General features: G+C 42.8%; 1 protein-coding gene across 1 annotated transcript in view; it reads right to left on the bottom strand.

The window, feature by feature from the left end:
* Positions 1-1,261: 1,261 nt before the first annotated feature.
* The window catches only part of LOC120540105 (von Willebrand factor A domain-containing protein 7-like), a 96,764-nt gene continuing 70,630 nt past the window's right edge, over positions 1,262-27,395 (bottom strand). The window contains exons 13-19 of the mRNA XM_039770595.1: positions 18,222-18,394; positions 17,661-17,775; positions 10,796-11,000; positions 9,007-9,088; positions 5,706-5,947; positions 3,326-3,416; positions 1,262-1,387 (exon numbers count right to left, since the gene is read on the bottom strand). Of these exons, the coding sequence (XP_039626529.1) occupies positions 1,373-1,387; positions 3,326-3,416; positions 5,706-5,947; positions 9,007-9,088; positions 10,796-11,000; positions 17,661-17,775; positions 18,222-18,394 (923 nt within the window). The 3' untranslated portion in view covers positions 1,262-1,372. The remainder of the gene's footprint in view (positions 1,388-3,325; positions 3,417-5,705; positions 5,948-9,006; positions 9,089-10,795; positions 11,001-17,660; positions 17,776-18,221; positions 18,395-27,395) is intronic.

Here is a 27,395-nt window from a genome sequence, read left to right as displayed (position 1 = left end):
GACAAACTGGTGAGGAAGGCAGGCTCTACTGTAGGCACGGAGCTGGACAGTTTGACATCCATGGCAGAGCGACGGGCGCTGAGCAGACTCCTGTCAATCATGGAGAATCCACTGAACAGGATCATCTCCAGACAGAGGAGCAGCTTCAGAGACAGACTGCTGTCACCGTCCCGCTCCACTGACAGACTGAGGAGACCCCACACTATGCGATTCTTCAATTCCAACTGGGGTGTAAACGTTAACATTATACAAAGTTATTGTCTGTTATTACCTGCATTGTTATCACTCTTTAATTTAATATTGTTTGTATCAGTATGCTGCTGCTGGAGTATGGGAATTTCCCCTTGGGATTAATAAAGTATCTATCTATCTATCTATCTATCTATCTATCTATCTATCTATCTATCTATCTATCTATCTATCTATCTATTATATAGTGCCTTTCCTATCTATCTATCTATCTATCTATCTATCTATTATATAGTGCCTTTCCTATCTATCTATCTATCTAATCATCTGATCATTTGATTCTAATTTAAACGGGTGGACTTTCTTTTTCCACAGGTAAAATTTGCATTTCTGTTTTTTTAAGTTCACAATGGGTTATGCAATGTAAATGTGGCATGATGTTTGCTGTATGATATCACATTTATCGATAGATGCTGTTTAAATAAAAATCAAACCTTGATATGTCCACATATGTTCAAAAATTGGGGTGTACATTCCTTTTATCATCTCTCTACGAGGTGAGACACAAAAATACACAACAATCACCCCACATACCTGAATTACTGATCCCCATTGTTTCAAGGTTCTGTGGCTTTGGTTGCTCTTATTCCATTAGGGGTGAACCCCTGGGGTCAGTTCATGTGACAGGCACAGCTTCAAGTCCTCTTGATCACACTATCAGGGGTTATTTCCTGCACAAAATATTTTTCCAAAATGGGTCAAGAGGGCCAAAAGTTGAGGGAAACCCTAGAAAGCTTGAGGTATTGCATAACTAGACATGAAGATGAGTGAAATGGGGTATCATATGTGGGGGGTTTATTTGTACTGCTGAGTCAAGAGCGGCCAAGCATAAAAACCTGAAGTGATTTCAAAATATATTCTTATGAAAATAATATTTCAACAAATCCAGAACCCTTCATGCATGTTCTATGGTGCACAAAAGACGTCAGACAGGACACGTCATGTATGCTTGTAGTCTCACACTTTATTTCAAATTCAAAACAGGGAGGTGGAAACTAAAATTCATGGGAGCACATCAGACTTGACAGCAGAGAGAACTCCTTCAGGTCACCAAGGTTCAGCAGAATTCAATGATGTTGTCCACAGAATCTCAGACACGGACCTCCGGTAGCTGGTCTGACACTCAGCCTGCATAGTTCTGAAAGGGAGAAGACGAGACCTCCTTGTGAAAACATGCAACATTGTGAGGGAGGGTCTTTTAGAATCTATCTATCTATCTATCTATTATATAGTGTGTGACGTCTGGCCAGGACGTCCCTTAACTGAAAAAAGGAGCCTTTTCAGGGCACTACATCCCCCGGGACGCTAGATGGCAGCTCCTCTGTAATGGAAATGGTTCCTCGGATTCCCGCAGGGCAACATGGGACATGGAGTCCATCTCTTCAGTCCTGTTGGGTGCTGTGGGTGCCGCCAGGGGGAGCTCACAAAGATCCCAGGTACTATTATGGTTATGTCAACCCGGAAGTACGTAGGAGTCACGAGGATGGAAACCCGCAGTACTTCCGGGAAACCTGAAGAAGGCATTTGACCGAGGGACAAAATACAAAATACTGGTCATAGACTTTAAAAGGACTATGAGAAACCTCAGCCGATTGAGCCGGAGTTGAGTGAGAGTGAAGGATTGTTATTATTTATTAATTATTGGAGAATTGGGGAGAGTGCGGTGCTTTGGGCACTATATTAGAAAAATATAATTATTAAAATCTTCGTGGTGTTTTAAACAGGTGTCGTGGACGCCTGTCTGCTGGGTTCAACGGGCAACAGCGCCTCTATCGTCCACAAGTGCATTTCATATCTATCTATCTATCTATCTATTATATAATGCCTTTCATTCTATCTATCTATCTATCTATCTATCTATCTATCTATCTATCTATCTATCTCTATACTAATATTAAATTCTATCTATCTATCTATCTATCTATCTATCTATCTATCTAATCTTGCCAACTACGCTATCTATCTATCTATCTATCTATCTATTATATAATGCCTTTCATTCTATCTATCTAAAGGTTTTATTCATTGTGAGATTTTGGAGGTCCAGAAATTTCAGTCACTCTGTCAGTTTTTTTTTTGTTTTCCCAACCATAAGTTTTAATAGAGTTTAACTTTCTGGCAGCATCAGTCCTGTGTGGGGAACAGAGCTACAGAACCAAGTTAGTAGAAGGTGCAGTTGCTGTCACAAACTTTCCGTTATTAGAACAGTTTGGCTGACTGGTGAGGAGTGAATATATAATACTAGCTGTGCTGCCTGTCTAAGATGGGTTGAAATGTAATTATTCAATGAAGACCTCAGCTTTAAAGTTTGCCTTGCACCATACAATGCATTTTTCTCTGTTATATGCAATTTGGCATGGGATTTGTAAAAGCAGTGTTAATGTTTGTGATGTGTCATCTGTTGGAATGTCAGTGACAGAGCAACCGCATGGACACACAGACACTTTTCATTTATCGGTTTATGCAGGGTCATTATTACAATATGTACAGACACATTTTTATAGGTAGTACTGTATTAAAAACTGATAGAATGTGCACTATATGGCCAAAAGTATGTAAATGTCCCTCCAAATGACTGACTGCAGGTGTTTATTGTTAACCGGTGCGTCAATTCATCAAACTGCCATGCAGTCTCCACCGACAAATATCGGGTCATACTGAAGAGCTCGGTGACTTTAAACGCAGCACTTTCAGAGGATTCCACCTATTATTCATTTTAAATCTATTACAGTATCTTGCCCACTTCAAATTTATCATATATCTATTAATATTTCCCTTTTCTTATGAATTAATATAATGCCTTTTACATACATTATTTATTTATGCGTGTGTATGTATATATATATATATTTATACTGTATCTATAGATAAATAGATAGTTTGATCTCATATCTATCATATCACGCTGAGTGTATTATTGTGGTGGTGTTGCCCGCTAGGTGATACTCCAGATGGCCAGCATTTAATGTGTGTGTTCTGTCTCATAAAAAGTCACGACTTGACAAAATAGAAAGATCACCGTCTGTGACGTCCAGAGACCAGATCATGCTCTGGTGATGTGATCTTATGATCTTACCTCTTTTTCACGAAAATCAACTTTAAGAAGGTTTTGATTTCCTGTGGCATCCTTAAGAATGAGCGTCACATATGGAGCACAGCAGTCAGACCTGTGTGAATGAAGAGATGTTCCACTGTTAAGGATATTCACAATCAAAGATCAAGTACGATGCACATAAGAACACTCAGTTCAATATCTAACCCCAGTTTAGACAAGGACTGTCCATTCAGCCCAATAAAGCTCACTAATCCTATCTACTAATTTCTCCAAAATAACATAAAGTCCAGTTCTGCAGGTCCCTAAAGCCCCTCTATCCACCACACCACACCACACGGTCACTCATTCCTGCTGTCTGTGCTCCTCTGTGTGAAGAAATACCTTCTAAGGTTTGTGTGAAATCTGCCGTTGTTCTTGTCGACGAACTCACGTTTAAATCTCCCGTTTTTACTAATTCCTTTCGTAACTTTAAACACTTCAGTCATGTCTCCTCTTAATCTCCATTTCTTTAACCTGTGAAGGTTCAGCTCCTTCAGTCTTTCCTCCTTGTTTGCTCTCCATTATGCTGAATCAGTCACATCTCACTTATCTGGGCTTTGTTTACTGCTGTTCTGCCTTTTTTTATTAAACTAAGACCAGAACTGCTCCAAGCACTTAAGATTAGTTTAGTCCCCCTTGACTTGTACTCCATACACACACACACACACACAGACGGGTGGGCTCTGCATAACCTGACATCCTTTCAGCCTTCTTAGTGGCTCGTGTGTGCTGTCAGGATGTACGGTAGACAGAGGAGAGTCCACTCTTTTCATGTCTGAATTGGAGATTCGAATAGGAGGTAGTCGAGTAAACAGAAAAAGCATCGAAACCGGGAGATTAAAATACACGAGCATCGAAGACAAAATGAGAAACAAAACTCGTGGTCAGAAACTTCAAGAGCAAAAAGTCAAAACCAGAGAATTTAAAGACAAGCAATGATTTGAAAAAAGGGTTCTGAATCAGCAACTCAGAAATTAGGGAAATGAAATGCCATGGCGTCGTTACCCTAGTGAGACGTAAAGCAGTCTTAGCTGTCGGAGAGCACGTTGGGTTTTTAAAGCAACCAGGGCTCAGATTTATAAAACTCGTGTACTCAGAAAAAGAGGCTCAAAATATGAACATACAGAAGTTGGGGTTTATAAAAAGAGAACCTAATAGCAGAACTTGCTTCTCTTGATGGCCACTCTGACCCATGTGTACCCAACATCTCAGAGAGACCAGGAGATGACGACAGCCTTCATCAAGCAGGGAAATGTGGCCAGGTGATGGTGCTGTACATGATGGCCGGCTTATTGGTAAGGTAACTGGCTGGACCCTCAGGTGTTCGTGAGGCCTGTACAGTCACAACTCGCTCAACAAGATCCCAGCTAACAACGTTGTGCCTTAACCACAAACATACAATAAATGAAATCGAATAGCATCAATACGCCATCATAAAGTGGTCATATTACAGTATTTACAGTCTTATTAATGTATTATTACTGTAGTTCAATCATTTTGATTCATACAGTACAGGTATATGTGATGTCTGTATTATACTACTTTATATTACTTTAACATGGCCTTTTTATAACTTCATTTTAATCGTAATTTAACTTAATCCTGATACTCTGTATGTTCAATTCATCATAACAACTATTCATGGTGGCTCTAAAATCGGTACTGACCCCTACTCTCTTTTCTGTTTCTTTTTCCGGTTTCTTTGTGGTGGTGGCCTGCGCCACCTCCACCTACTCAAAGCTTCATGATGCTCCAACAATGATGGACGGATTAAAAGGAAGAAGTCTACGTGACCATCATCATCATCAAGCCCTTCCGTGAGAATCCTAAAGCCAAAGAGGACTGTTTCATTTATGTTAGGTAGAATGCCCAGAGGGGACTGGTCAGGGGGTCTCATGGTCTGGAATCCCTACAGATTTTATTTTTTCTCCAGCCGTCTGGAGTTTTTTGTTTTTCTGTCCCCTGGCCATTGAACCTTACTCTTATTCGATGTTAATGTTGATTTATTTTTTATAATTATGTCTTTCATTTTTCTATTCTTTAATATGTAAAGCACTTTGAGCTACTGTTTGTATGAAAATGTGCTATAGAAATAAATGTTGTTGTTGTTGTTATACTAATGTTAGGTTAGGTTAGGTTACATCAGGTCAGCTGTATTTAGGACACAGAGGCTATGTGAGTTATAAAGAGTTTTGTATCCAACTTCACCATCAGACACGGAGATATGCCCCCCCCACCCCCTTAAGATACATCCACTCACTTAACAATAAAATCGACTAATGATGCTCTTGCAAAAAGTGTGTGTGAACGGGCCAACAGCATGCTGGTCCTCTCCCAGTTATGACTGAAGACACCACTGTACCTGTACTTGCAGCTGCTCCGGTGGACGCCCGACTCAACGCTGTCATCGCAGTTCAGTGAGGACGTTTTGGGGGTTTTATCAGCAGGCTGACGGATTTCAACAGTGACGCCGCTTTTTGTGTCCCATGCCAGGAATGTGGTGTCCCAGAAGAAGCTCTTGCACCTCAATAAACTCTGTCGTATTCCTCGACAGCTGTTTCCTTCTTTTGTAATCTTAAACTGAGGGGGGTCCTCATCTGGAATCTGGGAATGAGGAACATAATGAGAGGGGCGATAGTTTGCACAAGAACCTTTCTTAATCTTTCTACCCTCAAACTATTTAACCGCACGTTCAGTTCCACCTGCCAATTATCCCGATTGTTAAGAGAATTCTCCACCATATACTAAGTTTACTTTTCTGTTGTAATTCGCAACGTCTTCACTTTTAGCACATTTTGTTGTGTTGCTGGCTGGTGCTGAATTCATTTCAATTCATTTTCTTCCCCTCATCCAGCCACATTCAGCACCCCAGAAAGACAACGTGGAAGCAGAATTTTAAGAGTTTTGGCTCACGTGTTCTCTGTTTTGTTATTAAGAACTTTGATTTTCAGTTATCAATTTGTATTTAGGACAGTAGAGGTTTTCGATTGTGACCGTTATTTCTATCTCTGTCTCCTAAATAAAATCTTTTTATGTCTCATTGAGAACAGAAACTGTGCGGTTCCACAAAAAACACAGAGGTGTGAATGATGTGCCTTAGGGAGCACAATTCCTTGCTTTCCTTTCTAAAAACTCTTTAAAAAGCCCAAACACTATTTTTTACTTTCTCATATACAAAGTCTAGGGAATGTATTGTAATCGTTTAAAGATTCGATGTCGAGATTTTGATGGATCTCGACATTTTAGACCTACCTGAGTCCGAAAATAACATTTTTGGAATTATGTCTGTCTGTCTGTCTGTGCGCGTGTGTGAGTGTGTAAACACAATAACTTCAGTCCGCCTTCACTTGGGTCAACCAAATTTTGCATTGTGATGGACGGCCGGCTGCAAAACCCAGCCGGGACACCCCTAGAATGTATGGATGGGGGACGGCCCCTACTTGCAGACACTGCTTACCCCAAAATACTAGACGGCAGCTCCCCTGCAGTATGGCGGTGCCCCAGTAAGAATTATTACAAGAACAAGAAAATACGAACACATAACTCCAGTTCTTAAATCCTTACACTCGCTCCCGGTTAAGTTTAGGGTAGATTTCAAAATCCTTCTTTTAACATGTAAAGCATTAAATGGCCGAGGTCCGGCTTACTTGTATCATGACTTACAAACCAGAGTGCACATTAAGATCTCAAGATGCCGGTCTGCTTATGATTTCAACAATTATTAAAATAACAGTGGGAGGTCGAGCTTTTAGTTACAGGACCCCCCTAAACTGTGGAATGGTCTGCCTGCTGCTATAAGAGATGCCCCTTCGGTCTCAGCTTTCAAATCCCACGACTTCAGTTTAGCACACCCTGACTAGAGCTGCTGATTAACTGTGCAAACTGCATTTCTGTTGTCAGTCATGAGCACTAAAACATCAGTAACATGATAGTTAGAGTTTGTTACTAAACCTCACCTATTCTGTTTCTCTTCTCGGTACTCAAATGTGCCACTTGATGCCCACGGCCCACCTGCCAAGTTGTTTTGCCTGCCTAAGGTAAAGTCATCTCTGATGGAGGATCGCAGGAATCGTGGGAAAGAGGGGTCCTTTCACTGGATTGGCTGGCCCAGCTGTGAAATGGCCAAATGGGGGAGGCAGCTTGATGGCTGAGGTCTCCAGGACTCTGAACAAATCCAAATCATATTATGGGATATCATTTACTGTTGAATTCTGCTCTGTATTTGTAATATTTTTATTTTTATATGGTATTCAGGATGACTTGTGTTCTGTTCTGTGTATTGTATTGTATTGACCCCCCTGAGGTTTCTTCCATTTTGTCCCAGGGTTTTCTTGTCTTCTTAGAGAGTTAAGGCTGGGGGGCTGTCAAGAGGCAGGGCCTGTTAAAGCCCATTGTGTCACTTCTTGTGTGATTTTGGGCTACACAAAAATAAATTGTATTGTATTGTATCTTGGGACTTGTAGTTCAGTTTCTCAGCCCTGTTCAGTGGCATGGGTGCCGCCAGGGAGAGCTGTCGAAGAACCTGGAGACTCATACTGTTCTTTTAGCCCAGGCGTATGAGGTAGTAACGAGGATGGAAGTCCCAAAGTACTTCTGGGCTGAAGGAAATGTCAGTTCTTCATTGGACCCGGAAATGCCAGTCAGTCACGTGGTAGGAAGGACAGAAGCACTTCCGGGCCAAGGACTATTTAAAGGACTGATGGGAACCCAGCAAGTGAGCCAGAGTTGGGTGGTAATGGACAGAGCTTGCTGGGAGGTGTGGATTAGAGATTTGGAGGTTTAAATATTATTTGTTTATTGTGGTGGAGGTGCTTTGGGCTCTGTTTACTTGAAGAAAAGAAATTAAACATCTTCTTAGTGTTTTAGAAACGTGTTGTCCGTGTCTGTGTGTCGGGTTAAGCACTGGTACAGCGCCATCTAGTGTTATAAGAGTATCAGATACAAAACGTAGATTTCTATCACCTTCTGAGCTCTTTACGCTAACTGGAAGTGTTATTTTACTTTTATTCATGTAGCTGCAGAGTACGATTTATTCAGCTTTACTTTTATAATAATTGTTTACTGTGTTATTAATTGGGGGCGGCACGGTGGTAGCGCTGCTGCCTCGCAGTAAGGAGACTCAGGTTCGTTTCCCAGGTCCTCCCTGTGTGGAGTTTGCATGTCCTCCCCGTGTCTGCGTGGGTTTCCTCTCACAGTCCAAAGACATGCAGGTTAGGCAGATTGGTGATCCTAAATTGTCCCTGGTGTGTGCTTGGTGTGTGGATGTGTGTGTCCTGCGGTGGTTTGGCACCCTGCCTTGCGCCCTGTGTTGGCTGGGATTGGCTCCAGCAGACCCCCGTGACCCTGTGTTTGGATTCTGCGGGTTGGAAAATGGATGGATAGATTATTAATTGGATTTGATTTATTGTTGAAGGTTCTTTGATGTACATAATATAAAAATATAATGCTTGTCTTGCAGTTTACTCCTCAAATATCCATCCCCTAATCTGAGTATACGAGAAAGTCGAGGGGAGTCCACTCCCGAGTTTTTCACCTTTGCAAAATCCCATAAAAAAGAATGTAGCGTCCATTTGAAGAAAGCGTACGTGAAAAGAAACAGACTCGCCATCCCGTCTCTGCCGTCTGGTGCTCAGGTGCCATAAACAAAGCAAATAAAGACTCACCTCCTCGGGTTTTGGCACCATAGTCACAACGCTCTTCAGGTAGTTCATTGATGTGCCACCTTTAGCTGTAAATGTCACGAGGCTGAAAGAAAACGTGGAATGACAAGGGGTGACAAACTGAAACTCCATTACAGTCACTCAGTCCTGGGGAGAGAGGATGAGAGCTTTTCTTTTCAGCTCATTTTGTTACGGAGCACCTCCATGAACAAGACAAAAGCAGCACATGCAGGGACTTCAGAAAGTCTGGAGAGCCCCTTCACTTGTCTTACATTTTGTTCTGTTGTAGCCTTGTGCTGAAATCATTTGTTCATTTTATCATTCATCAAGCAACTCTCAACACCCCAGAAACACACGGTGAGAGCAGGATTAAAGAAATTTGTTAAAAATAGAAAATCTGAAATATCACATTGACACAAATATTGAGGAGTACAGACACTCAGGAGGAGCTCAAAGTCGAGATGCTGCTTCTCCACATCAAAAGGTGGCAGTTGAGGTGGTCCGGGCATCTCATTGGGATTCCTCCTGGTCGACTCCCTGAGGAGGCGCATCACGCTTGTCCAGTTGGGAGGAGACCTCGGGGTCTGGGAAGGCCTCAGTATGGTGGGGAAAAGAGATGTCTGGGCAACTTTGCTTAGACTGCTGGCTCCATGACTCAGACCAGGTAAGCAGTAGAACATGGAGGTTTTGAAGTGAAGTGTAAATATTGTAATATTCTTTGGTGTGACAGGTGGCCGGCAGTTCAACCCGGCCGAGACGCCCACAGAGTGGAGGAATGGGGGAAGGCAAACTCTTTGGGACACTACTTCCCCCAAGATGCTGGATGGTAGCTTCCCTGCAGGGCACCATGGGATCTGTAATTCCACTGCTGGGTACAGCCGGCAGGAGACACTGCAGGAGGACCTGTGCTCACAAGTTGACACACACAGGTTCAAATTAAGGGTAATTACCACTCTTGTAACTTCTTTGATTGTAATCAGTGTCTGTGTTTAAATTGTCAGTTTAAACTTATGCAGAGCTGCACTGACTTTGCTGGATACTGAGCCATGGGGAAGGCAAGCGAACTGTCAAAGGACCAGCGAGGAAAGTTTCTTGAATTGTATGAATCAGGAAAAGGATATAAAAAGACATCTGAGAGATCTGAAAATGTCTGTCAGTAGTAATCAAACTGAGAAAAAAGTGGAAAGTTAGGGGTTCTGTGGCTACCAAGCCACGGTCAGGTAGGTCAACCAAGATTTCAGCCTCAACTGCCAGGATCGTTTGTGAAGATGCCAAAAATACAAATGGTGTGTCAGGACTTGTAGTAGACATAATTTATGCAAGCGTAGCGCTGTTTGTGTGTCATAAATAAAATACAATCTGTATGGTTGTGTAGGCTTTCTAGTTCAGTCGAGTTATCATATGTGCAAGCTGCATCAAAATGGTGGTAGATAATAGTGTGACACAGCAATATGACACAGCAAGAGCATGAGGTGTTGGTTAAAGTACACAAGTAGTGGCTTTGAAGGGTGGATTGGTTTGGTTTGATTCCTCAGAGGTGTTGTGTGTATGAGAAGTGTGAACGTGTTTGTATACAGCCCTGTACAACTGCTATACACCCAGTCCCCTCTCCCCATAACCCCCTGCTTCCCAAGAACAAACATCTCGTATTCTTTCAGTAACAATCTGCTCACCCGCCATCTTTAGCTCTCATCAGAGACTGAGCTCTCATTTCACAGGGCATGTCAACAAGTGCAGTAACAAATAGGAAAGTTCTGGAGATCAGATGTGACTACATAACCTTGGGCCATACCTTGAGGTCTGCTTCGCCACAGTTTTGGGGGCAATAAACGTCGCCGTCAATGTCGCTTTCTGTCCTTTTCTGATTAATGCACTGCTTGGAGTAAAAGACTTCATCAGTGAGCGCTCATCCTTGACATTAAATGTGAAGGTCTGATCAGGTCCTTCATTTGTGACGACCACAACGACGTCCAGTGACGTTCCCTCGATCAAGGTACCTAAAGGAAATGCAATATTGAGTGTGAGGTGGGCCATTTTACAACAACAGACCGGCCGTCTGACTTTTTGCTGCTGTGTAATATACAAGAGGGTGAAGGGGCTCCTCAGACTAAAGCTGAGAAGACATAAAAGAGATCACCTCATTACTTTCTTGAAGAGTGGGATTTATTTTTTTAAATTATCTGTCATTTTAAATATATGAGGTGATCAAAAGGTTTTGTATCTCAACCTGAAAGGGCTAAGCAGCCCAAGATCAGCGCCTATGTTCTAAGAAATACAAATTTCAACTTCCTACCTTTTAAGGCTTACAATGCGTGTTTCTCGTTTCAGAACTAAGTCAGCATACTTAGTGGATTTGGAGACTTTTCAGACCCCATCACTTCCTGAACAATTCATTGTCTTGCAGATTTATGGATGAGGATTCAGACCCTTAATTCAGTACTTTATAGAAACCCCCTTTTGCAGCAATTCCAGCTTTGAGTCTTCTTTGTAAAACTCGAAGAGCTTTGCACTCCTGGATTTGGGCAATTTATTTCATTCTTTCCTGGCAGATCCTCTCAAACTCTGTTAGATTGCATGGTGAACATCTCAAATGTCATCTTCAGGTCTGTCCACACATGTTCAATGTGGTTTAGGTCTGAGTATTGGTGGGCTACTCAGGACACTTGACCTGTAGCCACTCCAGTGTTGTCTTTGCTGTACACTTTGGATCATTTAAGTCCAATTTGACGTGACGTGCACTCTGGAGAGGTTTTTCTTCAAGGACCTCTCTGTATTTGCCTGCCTCCATCCTTCCTTCAATTCTGAAAAGTCTCCCTGTCCCCATAGAATGATGCTGCCACCACCATGGTCCATTGTATTGATGCTATCATACAGGTGTGGAGTAGTTCCTGGTCTTTGTCAGCCATAGTGTTTGGAGTTCTGTTCAAAGAGTTCAATTTTTGTCTCATCAGACTAAAGGTTCTCATTCTTCACACCATCAGTCCTTTAGGCTGTCATCTGCCTTTTACTTCTGTCTAGCCACTCCACCATGAACGCCTGATAGATGGAGCGCTGCTGAGATGGTTCCAAAATCTGAAGTTCTTTTAGAAAGACTATTGGATTCTTGGTCATGTTTCTGACAAAAAGATCTTCTTGCTCAGTTTCTCATGTTGGTTGGATTGCCAACTCTAGAAAGAGACCTGGTGGCTCCAAACATCTTCCATTTTACAATTGTTGAGGCCACTGTGCTCCTGGGAACCCTCAAAGCTTTAGACATGGTTGTATCCCCCTGTCCTGATCACCACAATTTGATTGCAGTGGTCTACAGAGAGTTCTTTGGACTTCATGGCCCAGCTTTTGTGCTGACATGCAGTTGAGAAATGTGGGACCTTTTACACACAGGTCCACGTGTGCCTTTCTAGACAATGTTCAGCCAATTCAGTCTGACAGTTCTAAAAACATCTCAAGGAGAATGAAAGCAAAACAGGAGGCACCTGAGCACAATCTGGAGAGCCACAGCAAAGGGTCTGAAAACCTCTAGGAATGAGAGGTTGCACTTTTTAATTTTGAATAGATTTTTAAACCCTTCTGACAACGTGCTTTCACTTTGTCATTATGGGTGACTGAGTGCAGATTGATGGGGACAACATTTAACATAAAGTGTGCAGAGAGTGAAGGAGTCTGAATCCTCTGTGTATTTGTAAAAGATTTGAAATCTTCCACCATCATCTCATTCTGGAATGCTTTTCGATAAGATAAGAGAAGATGAACACCTTGTGTTCCACATGGCACATCATAACGTGGCCTGCTCAAGGTAAGCTGGTCCTCCTAGTGGAAGGCCTAGTCATTCCTAATACAGTGGAACCTCGGTTCACGACCATAATTCGTTCCAGAACTTTGGTCGTAAACCGAGTTGGTCGTGAACCGAAGCAGTTTCCCCCATAGGATTGTATGTAAATACAATTAATCCGTTCCAGACCGTACAAACTGTATGTAAATATGTAAAAATAAGTAAAGATTAAGCACAAATATAGTTAATTACACCATAGAATGCACAGTGTAATAGTAAACTAATGTAAAAACATTGAATAACACTGACACAAAACACCCAGGCTCCCTGATCAGATACACGAGCTGGCTCGCTCGCTCGCGCTCTCTCTCTCTCTCTCTGTAGCACACACACCACCAAAGCCCCTCCCTCCCTACCTCCGCTACAGTAGCAGCCTGGCTCACGCGCACTCTCTCTCTCTCTGTAGCACGCGCACACACACACACACACACACACACACACCACCCACCCCTATCCCCCTGCCATCCCTTCCCTGTCAGCTGCCCGTGCTCGCGCAGCATTTTTTTTTAAATGAGTTAAGCACAGCAGAAAAAAAACATCGCACAAATCCGAACTGCATTTAAAAACCAACTCACAAGCAACCAATCACACGATGAAGTCCTCTGTGTAAGCAATTTTTTTAATGAGTTTTAAGCACAAGGAAAAAAGCGAAAATTTGAAAAAAGAGAAAAATGACATTGCAACAAATCGCATTATGAACTAAAAAATTGAACTTTTGAAAAATCCGTAATACAAAAACCACCAAGAAAACTAACCTTGCATGAGACGAGTTCTGGCATGAAGTGTTTTCCTTCAGGTGATTTCTTGGGTTTCTGGTGCTTTTAGCGGTTTAGCTGGTGGGAGTGAAAGCCTCATGCAGCCATTCCAAAAAGAAAGTTCTTGTGACCCTCCACATTACTGGCAGTCTGGCTTTGTCTACATTATGCTGCTTGAAAGCACGAGGGTTCTCCGATTGGTAAATGAGTAAACTGGTAAACATTTTTTCCACCTCTTGTAATTTCTTTCTTTACTTCGATTTCAATTTTCTTCAAAACTTTCTCCTGACCACTCTCCACTTGCTTAGAAGCCATAGTTAACTGCAAAAGCACACGAAATACTGTAGAGCACAAAGAGAGTGCACGTCTTATTGAAAACAATGAACAAGGAGCGGCTTTGCTTAAATGAAAAAGCATGGCCGCTCTCTTTTTCTCTCAGGCTGCCTGTGGTGGGGGGGATGGTTCGCTCTCTCTCAGCTCAGCTCAGACAGGCAAGAGAAACTGGCTTGTTCAGCAAACACATGCAGCAATCTCCTCCTCCTCCTCCTCCTCCTCCTCTTCCTCCTCCTCCTCCTCCTCCCTCTCCCCAGCAGGCACGTGCCCGCTCTCTCTTGCTCTCTCGCTCTCGCTCGCTCTCTCTCTCAGCTCAGCTCAGACAGGCAAGGGAATCTGGCTTGTTCGTATACCGAGAGTGTGGTTGTGAACCGAGGCAAAAGTTTGGCGAGCTTTTTGGTCGTGAACCGAGTTGTACGTGAACCGGGACGTTCGTGAACCGAGGTTCCACTGTAGTTGTTAGCACTTTGTAAATATAAGCTCATCGTCGACTTGCGACCTGTGTGTCTTACGAACAATCGACTTACTGTATGAATGCTTCTGCATCTCATGGGTATCACCACGTCAGCTCTGTTGGCCGTGACTCACTCATCTCAGGTTTTTGCCTTCAGTGATTTCGACTACGTTAAGTTAAATTTGTCTTACAATTACAGGATAAAAAGGCAATTGATCTCGACACAAAAGTGATGATCAAGCAGTATGAGGGAGGAAGGAAAGCGAATGCGATCGCACACGACTTTAAGTTATCCCGTTGTAACCATGCGCATGGTGTACTGCTGCTCTCTGGCTTTGAATCCCGTTAACCTCTGAATCTTCTGCATTGCGATTCATGATGTGCCGTTTTGTGTGAACCACCATGAAGGGGTAATGAAACCCCACTGAACTCCTTTATTTGTTAATGTGTAATATTGACGAGCTGAAATATTAAAACAGAAAACATACGAGCGCTCGACTCTGCTGGTATAACTCCTACTCTCACAGTTTGAACACAGTGAACACCGTGAGAGGCGCAGGCTGATGACGGAACACAACATGACACAGAAAGGATTCGTGAAGCTGTTAATGGTTTGGCAGTCATGCTAGCAACAGTAGTGACAAAATAAAATAATCAAAAAATTATTTACAAAAAATCAATTATAGAAACTCTATGCAATGTGCTAAGAATGATTATAACAAGGATATAAAACAAACAATATAACTTAAGGGACTTACTACATTGTACTATACATACGCTCACGTTTGAATACATATACTGTACAGTGGAACCTCGGGTCATGAACGTCTCAGACTAAAAAGTCCGCCATACTTTTGCATCTGTTCACGACCACACACTCGGGTGACGAACAAGACAGTTTCTCTTCCGGTTCGTACGCGGCAATGATATCCGCACGTGTTTAGTCTCTCCCTGTACATCGTTCTTGGTCAGACGTGCATGCATTCGCTGTGAACTCTTTGTGCTCTATTTCGTGTGCTTTTGCATTAATTTTGCAATTAGCCATGGCCTCTAAGCAAGTGGAGAGTGGTAGTGTTGGTGAGAAGAAAGGTTTGAAGAAAATTGAAATCGAATTAAAGAAAGAAATTATTGAAAAGTATGAGCGTGGCGTTCGTGTTACTGATCTTGCAGCCGAGTAACAATGAATCTACGATTTCATCCATCCATCCTCTTCTGCTTATCCGAGGTCGGGTCGCGGGGGCACCAGCTTGAGCAGAGATGCCCAGACTTCCCTCTCCCCGGCCACTTCTTCTAGCTCTTCCGTGGAATCCCAAGGCGTTCCCAGGCCAGCCGAGAGACATAGTCCTTCCAACGTGTCCTGGGTCTTCCTTGGGACCTCCTCCCAGTTGGACGTGCTCGGAACACCTCGTCAGGGAGGCGTCCAGGAGGCATCCTGATCAGATGCCCGAGCCACCTTATCTGACTCCTCTCAGTGCGGAGGAGCAGCGGCTCTACTCTGAGCTCCTCAAAGATGACTGAGCTTCTCACCCTATCTTTATGGGAAAGCCCAGACACCCTGCGGAAGAAACTCATTTCAGCCGCTTGTATTCGCGATCTTGCTCTTTCGGTCACTACCCAACAACAACAACAACATTTATTTCTATAGCACATTTTCATACAAACAGTAGCTCAAAGTGCTTTACATAATAAAGAATAGAAAAATAAAAGACACAATAAGAAAATAAAATAAGTCAACATTAATTAACATAGAATAAGAGTAAGGTCCAATGGCCAGGGTGGACCCATAGCTCATGACCATAGGTGAGGGTAGGAGCGTAGATCGACTGGTAAATTGAGAGCTTTGTCTTACGGCTCAGCTCCTTTTTCACCACGACAGACCGATGCAGAGCCCGCATCACTGCGGATGCCGCACCGATCCGCCTGTCGATCTCACAGTCCATTCTTCCCTCACTCGTGAACAAGACCCCGAGATACTTGAACTCCTCCACTTGGGGCAGGATCTCTCCCCCAACCCTGAGAGGGCACTCCACCCTTTTCCGGCTGAGGACCATGCTCTCGGATTTGGAGGTGCTGATTCCCATGCCTGCCGCTTCACACTCAGCTGCAAACCAATTAAGGGAGAGCTGAAGATCACGGCCTGATGAAGCAAACAGGACAACATCATCTGCAAAAAGCAGTGACCCAATCCTGAGTCCACCAAACCGGACCCCTTCAACACCCTGGCTGCGCCTAGAAATTCTGTCCATAAAAGTTATCAACAGAATCGGTGACAAAGAGTAGCCCTGGTGGAGTCCAACTCTCACTGGAAACGGGTTCGACTCACTGCCAGCAATGCAGACCAAGCTCTGACACCAGTTGTACAAGGACCGAACAGCCCTTATCAGGGGGTCCGGTACCCCATACTCCCAGAGCACCCCCCACAGGACTCCCCGAGGGACATGATCTACGATTTTGACTATTCTAAAGGAGAAAGAGGCCATTAAAGCAGCTGATGTTGTAAAAAGGAGTTACAGTGTTAACAAAGCAGAGGCCTCAAGTACTGGAAGAGGTGGAAAAACTGTTGCTAGTGTGCTGAGCGAGAAGAACCTTGCAGGGGATAACGTAAGCGAGGCGATGTTATGCGAGAAAGCCAAGAAGATTCATGGCGATTTGCTGCAAAACCATCCTTCGATGAGTGGCTAGTTCTTTCTCCTCACTTCTTTCATGCCAGAACTCGACTCATGCGATGTTAGTTTTCTTGGTTGTTTATGGTTAGTTTTTGTATAAATTAAGGATTTTTCAAATTTTCATTTTTTTCCCTGTGCTTAAAACTCATTAAAAAAAAAGTGTTTACAGCGAGCGGTTCACAAGGGTGTAGCGTGAACTCTTGCGATGTTAGTTTTCTCTGTTCAAGGTTTTCTCAGTGTTATTCAATGTTTTCACATTTAGTTTACTATTCCGCTGTACATTCTATGGTAATATGAACTATTTTTGTGCTTAAAAACCTTTAAAATATATATATATATTTACATACAGTTCGTATGGATTAATTGTATTTACATAGAATCCTATGGGGGAAATTATTTTGGGTCCACTGTACTGGTCAGTTTATGTCCAGATGACCTAACGACCGCTCCATCAGAACTGCACATGGTCGTAAGTTGACGACTGCTACCTGTACTATCATTTCTATACTTAATTCATTCTGTGAAGCTAAAAACAAATTACAAATAAGTTATTTTAAAATAAATTCCTTTCTATGCCTCTCAACTGGGAGAGGGAAATGATCTTCGAAATGAACACTTACTCTTCTGTCCTTCTGATAATTTCAGGGACACGGACTCGGTGTGAATGAGGAGCGGTTTACTTCTCAGAAAAACATTTCCTTTTTCTGTTCTGCCAGCAATTCCCAGTGAGAAACTCTAAGAATGAAAGACATAAGATGCACAATTTAGTCATCATTTCTAAAATATGAGTCATAGGGAGGCCGTGTCCGTTACGAGAGCCCCGGGTAAATGATGGCAGCAGAGGAGGACAACTGGAGCGTCTGGAGAAAAGAACCCAACAAGTCACGGCGAGAACGCCACACAGACAGAGACCAGACAGAAATCTGAGCACAGGAATGCGATAATTTACTGGTTGATTCCCACTTCATTAATGATACATGGAGTGCAGAAGTAGCCAACTTTCATACGTCCATGTTACAACGGAACAGAACGCTGGCTAACGACTGACTGATTGAGTCGCGCTTATTCTTTTTCTATGAAGTGTTACCCCAAATTTAAGAGTACCGAGCGATAGGACTACTCGTGTCATTTAAAACGTACATAAAGGCAAAGCCAAGGCCTGCCCTACGATTGGCACTCACCGGTAGATCAAACTTCACAGGCACTGAAACTCGGAGTTCTCCGCGGCTGTCTGTACTCTTATTGACGTCATACGTTGCGTGTTTCTTTCCTGCTTCATCCAGTACTATGACTTGCGTTAAGGTCAACTTATCGCTGTCTCCTTGCACGGCCACTGAGAGGATGTACTCAGCACCTGAAAGTAAGAACACAGTACAAGAAGTTCATGAAAATCAGAGTTTAAAATAAATAACATCTGAAGAACTGCTGATACGTTGACTGTTCCTGACGCCAATGTAAAACCAGAGTATTTTTTAATATATGAATTAAATGCATTTTATTTTGAGCAAAACTTGCAGTAAAATGTATTTCAGTTAACAAAAAGCCTGTGTGAGTTTCCTTGTAGTTGGAGAATAAGAACAATAAATTTTGAGTGCACACCCACTTCATGATAATTCAGCTGGGTCTGACAAGTTCCACCTCCCACAATTCTTTGTAATCGAATGTCGCAGTGTGTTGTGGTGAGATGCCAGTCGTTCAGAAATAGTCAGATGGTTGTGGTCCCAAACTTTTAAATCATTTTAATGAAAAATAAATGTTATTCAAAATATGGCTAATAAGAAAATATTAGCTGAAGGTGAAAGATCCTGCTCTGTGACGCCACCCTGGTTCTTTCATTCTTATTTCAGACACCCACTATCCTCTACTTACATCCGTTACCCACAAATAGGCTTGTGTTTGGTGCGACAGCCCCAAAGGCGATTTACGAGATATCCGGTAGGTGGCATTCGTCGATTGATGGCCTACTACAAGTTAACTCGTATTTAGTAGTCAGAGTGTTAATCCACTTCTCAGTCCGACAGTACAGAATGCAAAGTAACAACCAGCCCTGAAGGGGGCACCACTAGACTGTCACAGATAAGACCCCGCCGCTCTGTTAGGTGCTACACACCCACCCTCAGACGTATCGGCGATGGGATTCAAACACCAGTCACGGGATCAGGCAGCACCCGTTTTATTAAGCTCAACTGAAGAGGGGGCTGCTATAAACAATACCGTCAGAGATTTTTCAGGTAAGGACGATGATTTCGAGGTCTGGGAGTTCTGCTCCCTAATGATGGCACCGGAGAGTGATGGCATGTTGCATATTAATAGGCACATAAATGTAAGAATTTCACTGTGACAATAATGACCTCTGCAAACATTTACTGATGCAACAGGAACATTGTGTTGGTTTTCGTGGGCCGGAGGTGTTACAGTTTCCTCTCTCCTTTTATACCTTTTGTGATGACTGATGTCTTAAATCCTTCATTTTCTTTGGTTGCAACTGTTTTTTTTTTTGCTTTCCATACTAGGCTAATGTTCTTACTAGAAATTACCTGGAGCCTTTTGGTGCAGCTTGTGAAGTGAAACCTGTTGTTGAGTTATTTTGTGAGCCAGCAAATCTAATCACCTATAAGAAGCGGATGTAATCTAACCAGGTTAAAAAATGAGGTGATGATTAGTGAGCAGCAGGATGGTTTCATGCCAAGAAAGAGCATCACAGAGGTGATGTTTGCTCTGAGGGTGTTGATGGAGAAGTAGATAGAAAGACAGAAGGAGTTGCATTGCGTCTTTGTGGACCTGAAGAAAGAAAATGACAGGGTGACTGAGAGGAGCTGTGGTATTGTATGAGGAAGTCGGGAGTGGCAGAGAAGTACGTAAGAGTGGCACAGGATATGAACGAGGGGAGTGTGACCGTGGTGAGGTCTGCCGTTGTGGTGAGATGTGTATATTATATATAAATAAATAAAATGTACATAATTAGATGCTAAGCACTACAGTTCCCATGATGCTTTCGGACAGGACATACGGGGACTGTGGGAGTGATGGGTGTTTTTGTTGAGTTGTTGGATTGAGTAATTAAAAACGTGCATTGCATTCAGTAACCTGTTTGAGTCTTGATTTTCTTTAATCAAGTAAGACCGAGGTGGCATGACAGCAGTAGGAGTGACGGAGGTGGGATTACATCAGGGATCGTCTCTGAGCCATTTCTTATTTGTAATGGTGATGGACAGGTGGACAGACGAGATGTGATGTTTGCTGAGGACATTGTGATCTGTAGCGATAGTAGGGAGCAGGTTGAGGAGACCCTGGAGAGGTGGAAATTTGAGAGGAGAGGACAGAATACATGTGTGTGAATGAGAGGGAGGTCAGTGGAATGGTGAGGATGAGGGGAGTAGAGATGGTGAAGGTGGATGAGTTTAAATACTTGAGATCAACAGTACAGAGTAATGGGGAGTGTGGAAGAGAAGTGAAGAAGAGAGTGCAGGCAGGGTGAAGTGGGTGGAGAAGAGTGACAGGAGTGATTTGTGACAGATGGGTATCAGCAAGAGTGAAAGGGAAGGTCTACAGGGTGGTAGTGAGACCAGCCTTGTTATATGGGTTGGAGACGGTGACAAAGGAGACAGAGCTGGAGGTGGCAGAATTAAAGATGCTAAGATTTGCATTGTGTGTGACGAGGATGGACAGGATTAGAAATGAGGACATCAGAGTGTCAGCTCAGGTTGGACAGTTGGGAGACAAAGTCAGAGAGGCGAGATGGCGTTGATTTGGACATGTGCTGAGTATAATGAGAGAAGGGTGCTAAGGATAGAGCTGCCAGGTAAGGGGAGAAGAGGAAGGCCTAAAAGGAAGTTTATGGATATGGTGAGAGAGGACCTGCAGGTGATGATGTGACAGAACAAGAAGCAGAGGAGAGGAAGATATGGAAACTGATGATCTGCTGTGGCATCCCCTAACGGGAGCAGCCAAAAGAAGAAGAAGAAGAATCCACAACACATCTGCGTTCCATGAACATTGTTTGTCAAAGTTTGTAAGCAAATGTCCAGATTATAAGAATAGCATTAAATAATTTGAAATTAATTAGACCTGCTGCTGCATTCATCAGCTTACTTTACTTGTGACTTCACGTAAATTACTTTAATTTATGTTGCCGTCTCTGTCTTCAGAGAGAATTCCTAGATGGCAGCCTTGTCCAGTTTCCAGGCTTTTGTGTGGATTGAGAAATAATGAAAGATGAATGACCGGAGTAAAGACGTCTTTATCATTTCTTACCTTTTGCAGGTCGTCCATTAATGGGAAGCACATATCCATTTTTCTTTTCCATTATTTTGTAAGAAAAATCCAACAGGCTTTTGCCCGTGATCTCGAATGTGTACGTGTCCAAGCTGCTCATCTCAACTGCCCACTGTCCTGGTTTTGTCACTGGGACTTTTACCACCTGGAAGTTGGTGGTGTTAACTAATGAAGTAACTGTAGAGAAGGATATAAAGAAACTGCACTTTAGTTAGGGGTATCAAGAAATGTCACCATTAATGAACACAACTTCAAGATTCAGTGTATCCACATTTGTCACCAACTATGGATAAACCTCGTATGTCACATCTTTCAAGTTTCTGATAAATTGAGAAAATGATGTCGCCTTAATAAACTGTGAGTTGAGAATCTGAGGCAACAAAATGTGGAAATAGTTTTGGGGCTGTGAAATATGTCTGCATTTTTGAAAAGCTCGCTGTGCCACAGCTTTAAAACTTGGGCTTAGCAGGACATGTCCGTTTATCCATCCATCCATCTTCTGACCAGCCTATCTAGTTCAGTATTTATCAGTTCATTTCCCTTGTAAGGTACGTTTATGTCTAGTGGTTGTAACTGAGTGTACATTATGCACTAAGGTTCAGTAAATGTTTTCAGTTTAAATCATTTATGTTCCTGCTCATTAACTACCTGTATATTATCCTTTTAGACTGCTTTGTGTCTGATTTTACAGTAGCTGAACCCTCCAGCATGCCAGTGCAATGGGCGGCCACAATGGAGAGGTGATACTGCTTATTCATTACTAGAGTTCTGCTGTAGTCAAGTCAGTTTGCAGTCTGTAGTTCAGTCCTGCCGACTACGCTATTTGCTGCTGCTCTGCCCAATTCATTCATCACTGAGCCTGCTTAGGGAAACAGAAAATCCACACAAGGAATTTAACCACAGGATCTTGAAGCTTTGAGATGGCAGCACTAACCACTGTACTGCCCCAGTATCTGATATGTTATCACTATACATGTTTATTGTTATTTATTGTTCTTTACCTTTTCCATCCAGAGAAACGTCTCGCTTCTTTCTTGTAGTATCTTAAAAAAAATTCAAAGTATTTGTATGAATTAATTCTTCCTGCACTCAGTCAATCAACCTGATATAAAATAAAATTCTCTGATTCGCTTCATTTAATGGGATCAAATAACCCCAGAAAATGTGTAACTTTATTTTAAATCTTAAGGAGACCTCAAGAAAAATGGATTAAGAATGTCAATCCTAACAGTAAAAAGGTGAAAAGGCCAAAATGGACATCATCTTCAAACTCATTCTTCCTTTTTCTGAACCCATTTATTCTACTAACAGGGTAATGGGGAAGGGATTAGCACTCAGCGCCCACCACTGCACCTCCGTGCCACTCGCTGAAATCTGTGTCACTAATTTCTGTTTGTTTGCCATACTGAAAAGTGTAAAGCAAAGCTCTCAACTCCATACTAAAGAACGACAAGCTGGTCATACAGTAGAAGCCACCGTAATGCCCGACTCACCCCACGGTGTAAGCAGAGAGAAGTAAAAGGGCACGTTGTTCTTCTTCTTCACGGAGACGCTGAGCTCATCCAGGGTTTCATCGACGTAGAAGAGGAGCTTCTTGGTTCTCTCAGTGACCTGCTTAAGCACAGCAGGAGCCGAATTCAGGGCCATTTCTGTCATTCCCAGGACTGTATCGAGCTTGTCCTTTTCGACAAGGGTGTAGTGTTGACCCGTCACCTCGGCCAGCTTCTGGTACTCGTTGTCTTCAACTCCTAAAAAACAAAGAGATTGGTAAGTTTGTGGGACTGAAGGTGTAGGCGTGCTGAAGACATCTGGTGTAGTACAAGCAGCGTATAGTAGTATATAGTAGAAGTAAATGAGAAAGTCAGGGAGGTCTAAAATGTTGAGATTCATCAAAATCTCGACAAGGAATCTTCAAACGATTACAATACTTATAAAATAGTTATAAATAGCTATAACTCACTCGATCAATAGCTTATCACTGTTCCCCGCATATGTGAATGTATGATAGCACATACAGTGACCTCAGAAAGTCCTCAGACATTTGAACATCAGAACAATTGAGATGAGAAAATCATGAAGGTCTAAATCATCAAGATTCATCATAACCTCAACATCGAAATCTTTGGATGATTACAATACTTTCCCTGTACTTTGTATACTTTGTAAATAGCCATAACTCACTCGACCAATAGCTTATCACTGTTCTCCACGTACGTGAATGTATGAATACATATACAGTGACCTCAGAGAGTCTTCTGACATTAGCACAATCGAGTCGAGAAAGTCAGGGAGGTCTAAAACGTTGAGATTCATCAAAATCTCGACATCGAATCTTCGGATGATTGCAATACTTATAACATAGTTATAAATAGCTATAACTCACTCAGCCAATAGCTTATCACTGTTCCCCGCATATGTGAATGTATGATAGCACATACAGTGACCTCAGAAAGTCCTCAGACATTTGAACATCAGAACAATTGAGATGAGAAAATCATGGAGGTCTAAATCGTCAAGATTCATCATAACCTTGACATTGAAATCTTCGGATGATTACAATACTTTCCCTGTACTTTGTATACGAGAAAGTAAAAATAGTCATAAATAGCCATAACTCACTCGACCAATAGCTTATCTCCCTGTACGTGAATGTATGAATGCACATACATGACCTCAGAAAGTCCTCAGACATTTGAACAGCAGAACAATTGAGATGAGAAAATCATGGAGGTCTAAATCGTCAAGATTCATCATAACCTCGACATCGTCCATAAGAAGGAATTACAGAGGAAAACGTTAGCAGGCGAGATGTAGTTTTATATCCTCATACTTGAATGAGGAAGTGCTCTGATAGCTGACCATTAATGTGAGGGTTGCGACCTTTTGTGACCTCACCCCTAACAACAGCCAATGCTACCTAGCAACCGGTGACAAAAATGGCGACTCCCGTTATAAACAACATGGCATTGAAGATGTTTCAAAGTAAATATTCATAAGTAGAACAACACAATTTCTGATGCAAGAAAGTCCCAGTACAGAAATCTATATAAGTGAAAACCGCGAAGGGGAATATCAAGAAAGAAAAAACAACAACAACAACAACAGCGACATTTATTTATATAGCACATTTTCACGCAAACAATGTAGCTCAAAGTGCATAAAGGGACAAATCACAACACAGTGGACTTTAGTCCTGCATACAAGAGCATTGCAATTTAAGATGTAAATCTGTAAATGTTGGACAGCGTAAGAAGACACCCAAGACTAGTGTAGTGTCAGGGCTGTGACATGTTACCTGTAATCAACAGGAAAAGAACGTGTGCGTCGGCCGAAAGGGGATTCATGTATTAAGGAACGGTGTCCCCAAGGGCCATTCCGACAATAAATCACCTGGCACTGGGAGAGAGCGAGCAGACATGGCAAGTAGAGTCAGTTTGATTTTATACTGTGTCCCACACGTGCGCATGGGAGGCAGCTAAAGGGCTTGAGTGAAGGCGGTTCGGAGGCATGCCGGGATGTGGCACAGTGCACTGACTCTTTTTCTCCCTTTCCTGTAGACCATTCACGGGAGATCCCATCTGGCTCTTTTGACGTCACTTCCGGGACCGAGCCTATGGAAGAAGACCTTGCCGGCCCCGGCCCCCGTGATGTCACATCCGGACTTGAACCAATGGCTGAAGACCATGAGCCCGATCCATATGATCTCACTTCCTGTCTTCCCCTTTGAAAACCTGCACCTTTTCCCTATTCCCTCAGTCGGTTCTGTGCACATCATTCGCTGTATTTTGCTAATCATTACTTTTGCAGCCAGGATACCAGATTATACGGGTGGCTGCCCCAAACCTTTATATGACTCTGTCTCATATTTATGACAACTGTAATATAAAATATCACCGTAGGGAAAACTGAAAATCTCCAAATACACTTCTACATAAGTGAGATATTTTGCTCTTAAAAGATAACCGTTCTACTTTAAAAGTGTCAAAGGAATACAAAGTGTGTAATATATGAAAGCAAAAGGCTTACCACCTCCTTTCTCGCTACAATATCCAGTCAACATGGGATAAATTTGGGTTTGAACAGAACTGGCCTGGATCATCACTTCATCCAGTAGGTGGACATCTTTTGCAGCGGCGTCCGTGAAGAGAAAGATATGTGACCTGTAAGTAGGAAGACCGTCACGTGGATAACATTGTCAAGTACTGTGGACTGCACTGAAACACACGATATGGCCGTAGGGGGCCTGTGCCTACACAGTTTCCTGATTGATCCATTAGGTTTTGTACTGGGAGATTCACTCGATAGAGGCCCTGAATAACTCGCTAGGATGAAGAAATCTGAACGAAACAACGTGCAACGTGCTCCTCAGTATATGGAGCTTCCAACAAGCCGGGATTCCTACACATTGGAGCGATGAGGTTGGCGCCGGACAGCCGTCATGACATTTAACCTCCGTTTGCAATGTCTGGGTGCCTACCGCCAGACCCCTTCACTCAGTCACCTCATCAGGATGGTGGTGTACAGTACTGAGCAGCACGTCTTCATGGTGGTCACCAATTCATGTAAGTAATGTCAGAATCAACTGGATGATTGTGAGTTCATGGAAGGTGACTTCCAGCAAGATGTAGCAACATGTCACACATTGGCAAGGAGCATGGCAGAAATGCAGTCCTCCTTCAGCAGCAGGATCATTTCAAAGGGGCTTTGGCCACCAGAGTCGTCGGATCTGACACCACCAGACATCTTCTTTTGGGGTCTGCTCAAAGGAAAAGTCTATCGGAACAACACTGTGGAAGAGCTGAAGGAAAACATCCAACGTGAAATTGCTGCTATTCCTCCCCAAGACATTCAAGAATGTGGAGTACCACATCGAAATGTGTCTGGCAGAAAACTGAAACCACTTCCAGCGTCGCACGTAATGCAATCGATTACACGTACGTCACGGTAGAGAGCGGATTTTTTGGTTTAGATTACTTCATCCTAATGGGAATTATGACAGAATATTTGGGGCCTCTTTCGAGTGAATCCCACTGTAGCATAACTTTTAAAATTTTGTGTTTTTTTTTCAATAAAAATTAGCCCATGCTGCCTACATGCATTTTAATAGACATCTCTCCTGTTTGAAATATCAACTAATTTTAAACTTACACGGCAAAATCGCACGTGTTAACATATCCACTATTACGAGTCAATTTAACTCTTGAAAAATAATTCTAAAGCGTAAGGAAACGGGTGGCGCTTTTACGACACACGTAGCAAGGTTTAAAAAATAAGATTGATTTTTAATTTTATCAATCACCGCTACTCAAAGGATGAGAAGACGCCGAAGCGACTCAGAAAACATCTGGGCATGGGCTTCAAACCCAGAATGGCAGGCCTGTCAGGCAGCAGCACTAACCAGTGCATCACCATGAAGGAGATAAATAAATAAATAGATAGATAGATAGATAGATAGATAGATAGATAGATAGATAGATAGATAGATAGATAGAGTGAGTGAAAGGCACTATACAAGAGATAGATAGATAGATAGATAGATAGATAGATAGATAGATAGATAGATAGATAGATAGATAGATAGATAGATAGATAGATAGATACATACATACATACATACATACATACATACATACAAACAGGGTAGGATTCAAAAGTAATGTGCCTCATTTTGTTCTGACGCATTACCGCCGCGCCCACTTGCCAGCGACGGTGACGGTGGGTGTTGGCTTCTAGCATAACGGAGCTCCTACCGCTCCGAGCTTTCGGAGTGGTAGGATCGGCCTTGACGGGAACCCCTGTACGGTAGTGCGTTACACGGCGGAATGGAAAGTTCGTTAGAGCAACGGTACGCGATCAAGTTCTTCCGAGTGAAGGGGATCATCCACTACGAGTTTGTCCATCAATGCTTGGAAGTCCTGAAAAGAAGCGTTGTGTGCAAGCGAAGTGACACCAAGGACAGCTGGAAGCTTCACCACGATAATGCGCCCAGCCACACCGCCTTCATCGTGAGCGCCTACCTGGCCCGGGTGAACGTTCCGGTGGTCCCCCAGCCTCCCTACAGTCCGGACGTGTCGCCTTTT

The sequence above is a fragment of the Polypterus senegalus genome, chromosome 12 (assembly GCF_016835505.1).
Source record: "Polypterus senegalus isolate Bchr_013 chromosome 12, ASM1683550v1, whole genome shotgun sequence".
NCBI classification, from domain to species: Eukaryota; Metazoa; Chordata; class Cladistia; order Polypteriformes; family Polypteridae; genus Polypterus; species Polypterus senegalus.
The sequence above is the reverse complement of the archived record's forward strand: the minus strand, read 5'-3'. Positions and strand labels throughout refer to the sequence as shown.